Source organism: Chiloscyllium plagiosum, chromosome 4 (genome assembly GCF_004010195.1).
Source record: "Chiloscyllium plagiosum isolate BGI_BamShark_2017 chromosome 4, ASM401019v2, whole genome shotgun sequence".
NCBI classification, from domain to species: Eukaryota; Metazoa; Chordata; class Chondrichthyes; order Orectolobiformes; family Hemiscylliidae; genus Chiloscyllium; species Chiloscyllium plagiosum.
This window is the reverse complement of record NC_057713.1, coordinates 12,890,808-12,903,321: the sequence shown is the minus strand read 5'-3', so window position 1 is coordinate 12,903,321 and position 12,514 is coordinate 12,890,808. Positions and strand designations below refer to the sequence as shown.

General features: G+C 41.3%; 2 protein-coding genes across 6 annotated transcripts in view; one reads left to right on the top strand and one right to left on the bottom strand.

Annotated features, from left to right (window-relative positions):
• Positions 1-7,971, top strand: part of si:dkey-29h14.10 — a 16,515-nt gene extending 8,544 nt beyond the window's left edge. Inside the window, exons 3-5 of one of the 2 annotated variants that reach the window (XM_043687733.1) lie at positions 3,753-3,806; positions 6,206-6,370; positions 7,088-7,971. In XM_043687733.1, coding sequence (XP_043543668.1) covers positions 3,753-3,806; positions 6,206-6,370; positions 7,088-7,410 — 542 coding nt within the window. In that variant the 3' untranslated portion in view covers positions 7,411-7,971. Of the gene's footprint in view, positions 1-3,752; positions 3,807-6,202; positions 6,371-7,087 lie in introns of both variants that reach the window. The other variant, XM_043687732.1, reaches the window with a different exon arrangement.
• A 1,776-nt stretch (positions 7,972-9,747) lies between these two features.
• Positions 9,748-12,514, bottom strand: part of LOC122548856 (protein spire homolog 1-like) — a 203,617-nt gene continuing 200,850 nt past the window's right edge. For all 4 annotated transcript variants that reach the window (XM_043687728.1, XM_043687729.1, XM_043687730.1 and 1 more), the window contains one exon: positions 9,748-11,187. In XM_043687728.1, the coding sequence (XP_043543663.1) occupies positions 10,920-11,187 (268 nt within the window). In that variant the 3' untranslated portion in view covers positions 9,748-10,919. The remainder of the gene's footprint in view (positions 11,188-12,514) is intronic.

Genomic DNA, 12,514 nt, shown 5'->3' with positions numbered 1-12,514 from the left:
CCCCTCCAACCCAACCTCTACTCCCGGCACCTTCCCCTGCAACCGCAAGAAATGCAAAACTTGCGCCCACACCTCGCCCCTTACTTCCCTCCAAGGCCCCAAGGGATACTTCCATATCCACCACAAATTCACCTGCACCTCCACACACATTATTTATTGCATCCGCTGCACCCAATGTGGCCTCCTCTATATTGGGGAGACAGGCCGCCTACTTGGGAACGTTTCAGAGAACACCTGTGGGACACCCGGACCAACCAACCCAACCAGTCCGTGGCTCAACACTTCAATTCCCCCTTCTACTCCACCAAGGACATGCAGGTCCTTGGACTCCTCCATTGCCAGACCATAGCAACACGACGGTTGGAGGAAGAGCGCCTCATCTTCCGCCTAGGAACCCTCCAACCACAAGGGACGAACTCAGATTTCTCCAGTTTCCTCATTTCCCCTCCCTCCACCTTGTCTCAGACAAATCCCTTGAACTCAGCACCGCCTTCCTAACCTGCAATCTTCTTCCTGACCTCTACGTCCCCACTCTGGCCTATCACCCTCACCTTGATCTCCTTCCACCTATCGCATTTCCAATGCCTCTCCCCCAAGTCCCTCCTCCCTACCTTTTATCTTAGCCTGCTGGACACACTTTCCTCATTCCTGAAGAAGGGCTTATATCCGAAACGCTGATTTTCCTGTTCCTTAGATGCTGCCTGACCTGCTGTGCTTTTCCAGCAACACATTTTTGGCTTGAAATACCCCCATTCTCTGTGATGTGTGTGCTGTCAATGTAACTAGGAGAAACTTCTCTTCAAGCATGTCATAGGTACTTGGTCTCTCTCAATCTGGAGATGCCGGTGTTGGACTGGGGTGTACAAAATTAAAAATCACACAACACCAGGTTATAGTCCAACAGGTTTAATTGGAAGCACTAGCTTTCAGAGCGCTGCTCCTTCATCAGGTGGTTGTGGAGTATAAGATTGGAGGACACAGAATTTATAGCAAAAGTTTACAGTGAGATGTAACTGAAATGATATATTGAAAAATACCTTGATTGCTTGTTAAGTCTCTCATCTGTTAGAATGACCATGATAGTTTCACTTCTTTCATATGTCAATCGCAAAACATTTTTTAAAAGTTACATTCTCAAGTGAACTTTAATAATTGGTGTCAGCCCAGATAATGTATTGGGTGCTAATACCAATACAAAATATGAAAGAAGTAACATGGCCATTCTAACAGATGAGAGACTTAACAAACAATCAAAGTATTTTTCAATATATCATTTCAGTTACATCTCACTGTAAACTTTTGCTATAAATTCTGTGTCCTACAATCTTATACTCCACAACTACCTGATGAAAGAGCAGCGCTCCGAAAGCTAGTGTTTCCCATTAAACCTGTTGGACTATAACCTGGTGTTGTGTGATTTTTAACTTTGGTTTCTCTCACTCACATTTTCAGTAATCCATCATGCAAAATAATTTAAAATCTTAAACATTAAATGGCAAATGTAACTAACATCAGATGCAAATGATATAATTCAAAGTGGCAACTCACCCAATCAGATAATTTCTTCCCTCTGCTAGTACTACATTAATAACTTGCACGCGATTGAACCAAGTACTGATATCACATGCCTTGTTCCAGTGGGCATGAACAGCACATGGCTGAGACCCAAATTTTATTTGAAAATGTTCCAAATGTGCACTTCAAACATTTTTACTACCTTTAAAGGCCTTTCTAAATCAAATTGTTATTGCTATGAGATTTCAATGATGAAAAAGTATAATCCAATTTCACAATTCTGATATTGCTTTCAATTATTTTAAATTGGAGGAAATGTACTTGCTTTGATTACAGTGAAATATTAGTTCTGAGTTTGTCTGAGCTTTCTCTTCTGGTTTTGTGCAGTTAATTTTACAGGTCACAGTTTACCAGCCCCTTCATTTCTCCTTCAAACGAATATCTACTGAGGTCTCAAGGTAATAACAGAATTGGCATTTCATTGTCCTTAATGAGCTTGAATAAGTTGCTGAAAAGGCCAATGAGAAATCTAATATATCCACTAACTGTCAGGCTCAATGATAGATAAAGTATCAGAATAAAGTTCTTCCCTGGTAAAAAGAGAAAGACAGTTAGATGCTTCAAGTAGGGATTGTCATTGGAACATTGGTTCAATGAAGTAATTTTAAAAAACAGAAGACGAAGAGCTGAATGATGAACCCCAAAGACAAATGGCGTAGGTTGGGGAGAAATGGTAAGATTTAAATATCTGAGACCTGACTCAAATCCACTCCAACACTCAGTCCAGAGTTTTCTGAAGGTAGTACAGAGGACAGATACCAGCCCTCCTCCCAAGAGATATTATAGAAGTCACTTGGAGGATCCATTGGGGACAGCTTCAGGAAAAACTGCTTGTGGGCCTGGAGGAGTGGGAGTGCTTGTTCAGTCTCCCATTGTTTCTCTATCAGAGCCCTGTCCTCCTCATTGCATTGCTGGGATCAATTCCTTGAGGTCAGTTCTGCTGCCTGCATCCACTGCTGTTTGTGGAAGAGAGTTCCAAACATCTCCCACCCTTTGTGTGTAGAAGTGCTTCCTAACATCTCTCCTGAATGGTGTGGCACTAACTACTAGACTCTGCCCTCAGTTCTAGAATGTTTAACTAGTGGAAATGATTTATCTTTAGTTTTCATGTCCACCAAGCATCTTAAAGTGACTTATAGCTGATGCATTGCTTTAGTAATGACTGCAATAACTTAGAAAAAGTAGCATATAGCTAGGTCCTGCAAACAGCAATTTGCTAATGAACAGTTCATTTGTTTTTTTCAGATTTTTATTAGAGGGGTAAATATCGCTCAGAGACCTCAGTTGCTTTTCAAAAAGTAGTGTTTTACATCTATCCACTCAGGCCTCTGCTTAATACCTCACCTGAAGCACAGAGCCTCTGTCAGTATATGTTCTTGAAGTATTCTGTTTTTACTGTCGTCCTACATTGTGTGCTCACATCTCGAGAGTGACTCATATACCCATAATCTTCTGACTCAGAATACTGCAAACTATAAGCGAGAGCTGAAAGCAAAGTCCCCTTCTTCTTTAACGTCCCAATTTAGAAATCCCATGACAAAAAGCTGAGAGTTTCTGCTTTATATATTGCATTATGTAGTGCACTAACCACTACACTAACAACTAATTGAAGATAGTGAGTCGAGTCTCTGAAGAAGCATGACTGAACTCGAAATGTTTACTCTGCTTTCTGTCCACAGGTGCTGCCAGACCTGCTGAGTTTCTCAAGCAATTTCTGTTTTTATTTTAGATTTTCAGCATCCACATTTTATTTATGTATGAGCTTGTAACCTGGTCTAGTCACACCCCCTAAGGAGTGACATACATCCATATGCAGAAAATTTTCATCTGCATATATTAATGAACAAATAGATTGGCACATGTTTTGCCACCGATAGTGACTTCCAGTTAAAGGGTGAATTTAATGTAGAAATGTCTCTGGGAATTTCATGAATGGAATTATATAGAGAAAATGACATTGAGCCTTGGTCTGAAAATGAGGGGGAGCATGACTGAGCCAGGATTTCTAAGAATAGATTATGAGAAGGCTTTGAAAGTAGAAAGGAAAAACACATTAAAAAGAGTTTAGGGAAGGCACCTCAGATAAAATGATTAAAATGAGCACAGGAATTTTACAAGTGCTGATTGAAGGAACAGTGAATGCCCAGGTTTTAATTTGTCACTTTTATTCTCTGCAGCAAGGCCTCATACTTCAGAGCCAACAAGACCTGGAGAAGCGCTGTCCTCTCAAAGTGAGTTCTTTATTTCGTCAAACATTGTAAACATATTCATTGTGCTGCAGACATCAGGCTCCAGATGCCACACTAGTGTAAATAAATTAAAGCTGAGCAATTTGAGTCTCAGAATCTATTGAGATAATTTCATCAGAGGGGTGTGTTAAAGTAGGAAAAGTGTAATTCAGATGAGCAGAGAAACACATGTTAGTCACCATGTTATCACTGGACATCAGGGTTCCAGACACGAAAAATGTTATTGAAATCCAGTTGCCTTCAGGCACCATACTTCAGCACAGCACTTAAAAAAAATAAATTAAAATAGAAAAAAAAGTAAATTGCAATCCACAGACAGGCTTTTCCAGTTGCATGAAGGTGGGCTGGAATCTAGTTACCTTGTGCAGCATTGTGCAGCACTGAGGGAGGCCTAACCAGGGGCGCCTTGCATCAGTGTTCCAGGCTTCGTTCTGGGAATAGAACAGAGGGTTGAGAGTGTATGAGCTTATTGAATGAGCTCGAGGACCAAGGGCGCCTGGTCAGCTTTTTCCAGATGGTTACCCTTCCTGCTTTCTCAGAACAGAGTGTTAACATTGGGACCTGTGAGTAGGTAACAGGAATTTAAACTGCGATTTAAACTGCCCACCCAGTTTTCTGGTGTGGAAGGTGGAGAGAGAGAGAGAGTGAAGAAGGTAGAGGATGAAAAACATCACCTAATTGTGTTGGGTTTTTTTAATTGTTGGTGAATCGAAAGCAGCTCCATTTTTGAAAAGTATTTTGTGGGACATAGGTATCACTGGCAAGGACAGTGTTTTTTGCCCGCCCCGAATTGTCCTTGAACTGAATGGCATGCTAGCCCACTTCAGTAGGACAATCACATGACTGTGGGTCTGGAGTCACATGTAGGCGAGACCAGGTAAGGATGGCAGATTTCCTTCCTTAAAGACATTAGCGAACCAGATGTATTTTTGAAACAACTGGCTTTGGATACCTTTAGTCTATTTCTTTAATTTCACAATTATTGAATGTATTACATCATTTAATTTATTGAGTTATAAAAGAGACCTAAGGGGCAACTTTTTCATGCAGAGAGGGTGGTACGTGTATGGAGTGAGCTGCCAGAGGATGTGGTGGAGGCTGGTACAATTGCAACATTTAAGAAGCATTTGGATGGGTATATGAATAGGAAGGGTTTGGAGGGATATGGGCCGGGTGCTGGCAGGTGGGACTAGATTGGATTGGGATATCTGGTCGGCATGGACGGGTTGGACCGAAGGGTCTGTTTCCATGCTGTACATCTATGACTGTATGAGTTCAAACTTCACAACCTGCCTTGGTGAGATTTTAACCCATTTCCCCAGACCATTAGGCTGGACACCCGGGTGAATGGTCCAGTAACATTACCACAATGCATCTGTCTCCCTGGTTAGTATGAGGGGCTTTAGATGACCAAATGTTTGCGAGTGGGGATGTGGAGGGAAGGAACAAGGAGGAAGAAACGGAGAGGGAAGAGTTCCAAAAGGCCAAATAATGATGAAGAGTCGAGGGACTGGATGGGGAAGCACAGCTGCTGGGTCCAGTGGAGCAAATATCTCCACAGCTTTGGAAAAAATTGCATTGCTAAAAACAGTCTCCAGTCGGGCGTGGGGATGGGGGCAGGGGTGGTGGGGCAAGTGGAGTTTAACTTGCCAAAATAGTTATTGTGGCAAGACATGGGAGGGACGTGCTTGCCTACTGTACAGTAGATTTGCAGCAATTACAGCCCATATGGAAGGAAGAGTAAAGAAGGGGGTGTCAGAAATCTAAAGTGAATGGTGATTGATGGTATAATCAAGCATTAGGCCAGCTACTTGGACTGTGGCACTTGCAGATAGAAACTGACAAATATGGAAGTTGAACTGGAAATGAGATGGAATTTAGTTTAAAATCGCAGCACTTTTAAAGAGTCAAATTTAAATCTGAGGGCCAGGGGTCTCCTGGTGAATCTAAGCAGAAGGCCTCTGGTTAAATACCACGGTCTGGATCCTCTCTATAGCTGACTTTGGAGCAGGTGATGTTGGATTTTGCCATAAAAAGTAAAACATTTTCCTAATACTGCTTAAAAAGGTTTACCATTCAGGAATATCAAGAGGAATTCTCATAGTCACTGTACTCGAAACATTAACTCTCCTTTCTTTCCACAAACACTCCAAACCTGTTGAGTTTCTCCAGCAATTTCTGTTTGTGTTCTATAACAGAAGGTCCTGTTCAGCTTGTAACATTTTGACAGAGAAACATCCAAAACCCAGTGCAGGTATATCACGTAAAGTTACTTCACTCATCACAGTACCTCACCTTAATTCATATTTTGCTCAAAATTAGTTTGGATAAACTTTTAAAATGGGCTGGAATCTGAGTGTTTTTACTTTTGCCCCTAGAAGGACAATGCAAGTCGCTGCCAGTGATCTGCAAGATTTGTATCTGCAACTCGAGTCTCAGCAATTGCACCTTTGGCTCAAACAACAACATATCCATTATGAGGTCAACGTCATTATCTGCCTTGGAGAACTTTGCGGATCCAGCATCCAGTGTGAATGCAGAATGTGGTACGTGCATTCCTTTACTGAATGTTGCTTTCTTCGTTCTGTTCATCAGAGATTAGAACAAAGACCTTCTATCACTGGTCCAAAAATTTGCCTCAAAGCTGAATTCGGGAGCTCTATACTGTCAGCACCATTTCATTTAAGTCAACAGTCCATTTATAATCAAATGATAATGATTGAGCTGGCCTGAGCTGGCCTGACATCTTTTCTTATTAGTTTTCCAAAGGCAACAATGTCCAAAGAGGCTAGAATTAGATGAACATTATTGAATGAGCATAAATCACTTGGCAAATGCTCTACTCAGAAACTTGGCTGAGTAAAGACCATAAGAACTCCGGATGCTGGAAATCAGAAACAAAAGTGAAAACAGAAGTTGCTGGAAGAACTCAGCAGAGAGGAGAGAAAGCAGAGTTAACTTTTCAGGACCAGTAACCTGAAGTTCCGGTTCTGAAGAAGAGTCACTGGAGCTGAAGTGTTAACTCTGATTTCTTTCCACAGATGCTGCTAGATCTGGTGAGTTTTTCCCCAATTTTTGCAGAAATTTGGCTTAATTGGGTAAATTAAGAGAGTACTTATCTTCCTGGTGATGCACTGCTGAATACATTCATGTGAGATTATTGTGTTTCAATACATTGTAATGTAAATAATCAGGATAATAATTGTTAAAATACTGCAGAAAGCTATCTTCTAATCACTGAACTTGATCTATTCTCTGAACAGGGAAGGCCCTGGAAATGATGTCTAAGTCCCACACGTGTGGCAGTTCCAATGAAATGAGCACAAGTAACAGAGAGGCCATCCAAGTGGAGTCTGACATTGAAATAATTAGGTCCAAATTGCAAAACATGATTATTGGAAACCAAAATACATTCACATTGGTGGAACAAATCAGTGACAAAGAAGAGAATGAGGACAAGGAGCTGGACGAAGAGTATGAGGAAAATGAATGTGAGGAGAAAGAATATTCAGAACAGTTAACAAATGAAACCAGGCAGCCAGAAGCAGTGCAGCAATTTGAATGCTGCAGGTTAATGGCTGGTTAATAAAAATGGATCTATCGGCTGGGTTTTGTGGCTCCCCCCCCCTTACCTTAGGATGGCTGGCCGTTAGCCATTTCATGGGGGACTTCTAGCTGCCAGGACAGGAAGCACACCTCAGGAACTGCTGGCCAATCAGAGACTGACAACTTCCCAGTACTAATGGTGCCACCATCAGTGATGGTCACTGTCACTGCTGCACTCAGAGCAGTGATGGGGTGTTGAGGGGATGAGCTGTCCTGAATTTCTAGATTTATTGTTACACCATTTTTGTATTTGGAATGAATTCAGTCTTGAATGTACTCAAAGGCTGAGCAAAGGTTCACAATCCTCTGAGTGAAGGGAGTCAGCGATGACCAAGAGGCCAGAGAGTGAGGGAGTTCTCATATGGGTGACATGTTACAGAGATAGGGAGGGTGAGGAATGTTTGGGAACAAGGACTCCCAATTTCCCCAATCCAGACAATGATCAGGATTTGGTGAGTATAAATACAACAGGTGGGCGGCATGGTGGCACAGTGGTTAGCACTGTTGCCTCACAGCGCCAGAGACCTGGGTTCAATTCCCGCCTCAGGCGACTGACTGTGTGGAGTTTGCACGTTCTCCCCATGTCAGCGTGGGCTTCCTCCGGGTGCTCCGGTTTCCTCCCACAGTCCAAAGATGTGCAGGTCAGGTAAATTGGCCACGCTAAATTGACCGTAGTGTTAGGTAAGGGGTAAATGTAGGGGTATGGGTGGGTTGCGCTTCGGCAGGGCGGTGTGGACTTGTTGGGCCGAAGGGCCTGTTTCCACACTGTAAGTAATCTAATCTAATCTAAATCTAAAAAAAAAGGGGGGATAGAACCAGAAAACACAATGACTACTGCCTTCTCCCATTAGCAAGATTTATTATTGGAAGTAACAACAGTGACAAGGGTCTGAACAAAAGTGCATACGTCAGGAATGTTAACCATTGTGTTTCCATTTCATTATGCATGGGTGTCTTAAGGTTCCCTGTATAAGCTTCCCTGCATTCCCTGTACCTAGAAATTAAATGGTAAAAAAGTCAGTAGGACGTGAAATCAACAACTCCTCACATATGAAATTTCAAATGTTTTTAAAATAAGTTACCTAACAATACAAAGGACATGATCTTCTATTTTGTTGGAATCCGGCTATACCACTAATTTTGATCAAGCACATATTTTAACATCTTATGTAGGACCACGCTTTTCGAAGGACAGGAGACTTTGAAGAGATTTACTAGAATGAAGAATTTTAGATCCGTGGATAGCCTGGAGAGGTTAGATTGCTCTCTTCAAACAGATAAAGCTAACAGGGCTTTAGGATCATGATGGAGGGAAAATTTAAGGAGGGAAAAATTATTTTCAATGCTGAAGATTCATTAACCAGAACGTAGAGATTTAAGGTATTTGACAAAAGAATCAGAAGCTATACGAAAGAAAGGCTTTTTGTTTTGCACAGCAAGTGATTCGAATTTGGCTTGCGCTACCTGAAAGGGTGGTGGAAACAGATCAAAAAGCAGCCTTAAGATAAGTACTCAAAGATAAGTTTGATAAGTACTCAAAGGAGAAACGTTGTAGAGATATGAGGATGAAATGGACATGTGGGACTATCTGAATTGCCCTTTGAACCTTTGGCACAAACCCAAAGAGCCAAATGGCCTAATCCAAACCAGTATCTGGCTCTGCACCAGACCAGTGGTTAGCCATTCACTAGAACTCAGCTCCACATTACTGTATATAAATATACATGTGTATCAATTATTCTTCTCTATAAATGGGTGGAGTTTATACGTTATCTTACCTGTGAATAGTAACAATTAATTTATTTTCATGTATAAATTTTAGTATGAACAAAACTGTCAACATGGAAAATAAATGTGTTTTATGTGAATAAAATATGAATCCTGATATGAATCATGTGATAACTATCTCAAAAGTTATGGGCATCCCACTGTCACATGATTTCACTAAAGCTGTCATTTTATTTCTGCTGACTTCTAGCATCACATATATTAAGCTCCTTAAAAACTCGTTATTTTCACGTATTATTTGTAAGTGAAAGTGTAAACTGGTCACTCTCTCCACCACTAATGCAGTAGCTTTGTAGCACCAACAAGATGCACTACAGTAACTCACCAAGTATCCTCTGACAGCACCTTTCAAATCTGTAACCTTTACCATCTAGAAGGACAAGGGTAGCAGACAAATGGGAACACCATTTCCTGCAAGTTTCCCCACTCACGACCCTGGAACCATCGTGGTTCCAGGGTCAAAATCCTGACTCTCTTCTAACATGTACCTGTGCAGTATCCCATTGATGATGAAAGACAATATTCATTATAAAGATTAAAGTTTGTTTTTAATTGATGCATGAACAGTCATTGCATTTACATTGAACATATAGGAAACTCAGTACGTGAACTGAATGACATGTCTTGTTCACATCAGCTCTACAGTAATAACTTTGAAACTATATATTGCAGCACAATGGGGGAATGGAGTAAAAGAATGGGAAGTTATGGCAATCCATTCCTTAAGTGTTCAGGCTAATTACCAGTAAGCCAAGACTGAAAGGCAACATGGATTAGCAATGAATTTATTGCAGTAAGCTGGATTGATCAGCTCAGTGGGTGACTGGTCACAAAGCTGCTTCAGGAAAAATTAAGACCACAATCAGATCACATGATCTTATTAAACGGCAAAGCAGGCTTGACGGACTGAATGGCCTACTCCTATCCCTGTTTCTTATGATCTTAAGATCTACTGCCATGGAGCAAGCCATTAGTTAAAAGAAGTTTTGAAAGAGAGCATGAATCAAGTACTTCACATAAGTGCAAAAACTGTCCTATGTAAGCTGGCAATGAAGTGTTCAATACAGGTCTGACATCAGTTTTGACAAATACTGTCGCTTTCATGAAAACAGAGAGGAGTCTGTGTCATATATCCATCGTCCAGTTTAAAAATAAATGTGCCTTTGCTTTTAAATGATAAAAAAGTGAGCTCACATTGCCCTTAACAACTAAAATGATCTTTCTCGCTCACCTATAAACCCGTTGACACAAAGTGTAAGTTTAAAAAATGACTCCATCAAATAAGATCATTATCTTAGCAGACGTTCAAGATTAAATGAAGATCTTCTGTCGTATATATTCAATGTACATATACTGCACAGATTAAATATTATACAAGTTATCAATTCTTCACCTGCTGCAAGTGGTTTTAAACATCCACTCCCAATGTCAATGGGGTCCAAACCCTCCTGTTAATAAAATATATTACAATTATATACAAGTAACTTACATTATTTCATGTTGGATAAGACCCATTGACAAAGATAAGACTATACAAATGAACCCTGACTTTTATTAATACATGAAAGCTAGATATTTGTGAATTTTAGCATAGTCAGTCCATGTTCTGGTGTGTTTGTGGATCCATTTCTAGTTGTTTTGTTTGGAGATCCCTCTTCAAATAAAGAAACAGCTTCAGGAAGAAAATAAAAAGGCACAGGTCTAAACCTCTTTGATAGTTCGTTCCTTGGGTGCTGCCAGTCGAAATTCTGACGCACTCTCCGAGGACATATAAAAGGACTGAGTTTTCCGTTTTAACCTGGCCCGCTTGTTCGCCAGCACCAGACTCCGCCGACTGGAACTTATGATTTCGGAAATGAATTTCTTACAGTCAACACAAACTTCCATCGTGCTCCAGTCCTCCATCAGCTCTTTGGGAAACTCTAGGCTATCTGTCGATTTCTCTGAAGGTTTGGATACTGATGGAAATCTGTGAAAGATCAAAAGCCTTGTGTTAGAGAAGGATGTTGGCAGCCGCATTGTGTTTATGTGACAGGGGTTGTTCAGAGCTGAGACCTGTTGGTGGCTCTGGAGATAAGCTCAAAGTCGGTTTTATTGGTAGGAACATTTACCCTTAAATCTCACTTCTTATTTTTGATACTTGCGGGTGATAAAAACCTCATTATTCTCCTCATTCTTCTGAAGGAAAATGAACAGCCCTGTACAACTATTGTACTCTATGCTACTTTCTCCCCATCCCCACCCCCTCTCATTTATATCTCCACTCTGCAGGCTCCCTGCCTCTATTCCTGATGAAAAGCATCGATTTTCCTGCTCCTCAGATGCTGCCTGACCTGCTGTGCCTTTCCAGCACCACTCTGATCTAGACTCTGGTTTCCAGCATCTGCAATCCTTATTTTCACTAACTTGACATACGCTTGGTAAACAGTAAACTTCAGAACAAAGGAATTTCCATTCAATCGACCACTAATGCAAACAATCAATGCCACAGCAAGATTTATATCTGCTACATTCCTCCTATTGTATGAATGATTATGCCTGTATTTGTATTATGCCTGAGAACTACACTGAGGCACTCAGTTAATTTAAAAGATATGGTAGAAGCACTTGCTGTGACTCTTCAAAAGTTGAGGTAAGCCACATTTGGTCTTGGTGTCAGGAAAGCTGCAAACTTCTTGATGAATTGCAGAAAAAAATCTAACCTTTCCCCACTGATGCTTCAAGACCAGTCCAGAGGAGGCTCCAACAGATGCAGCTAAATTGCAAGGTTTGTGAAGGTTTGTAGCTCAGGTTGAGGTTTAGGGTGTAGGTTTGCTCGCTGAGCTGTAGGTTTGATATCCAGACGTTTCATTACCTGGCTAGGTAACATCATCAGTGGCGACCTCCAAGTGAAGCGAAGCTGTTGTCTCCTGCTTTCTGTTTATATCTTTCTCCTGGATGGGGTTCCTGGGGTTTGTGGTGATGTCATTTCTTGTTCGTTTTCTGAGGGGTTGATAGATGGCATCTAGATCTATGTGTTTGTTTATGGCGTTGTGGTTGGATTGCCAGGCCTCTAGGAATTCTCTGCCATGTCTTTGCTCAGCCTGTCCCAGGATAGATGTGTTGTCCCAGTCGAAATGGTGTTTTTTTTCATCTGCGTATAGGGCTACGAGCGAGAGAGGGTCATGTCTTTTTGTGGCTAGCTGGTGTTCGTGTATCCTGGTGGCTAACTTTCTTCCTGTTTGTCCTACGTAGTGTTTGTGGCAGTCCTTGCATGGGATTTTGTAGATGACGTTGCACTGGGTCTTTTAAATTTG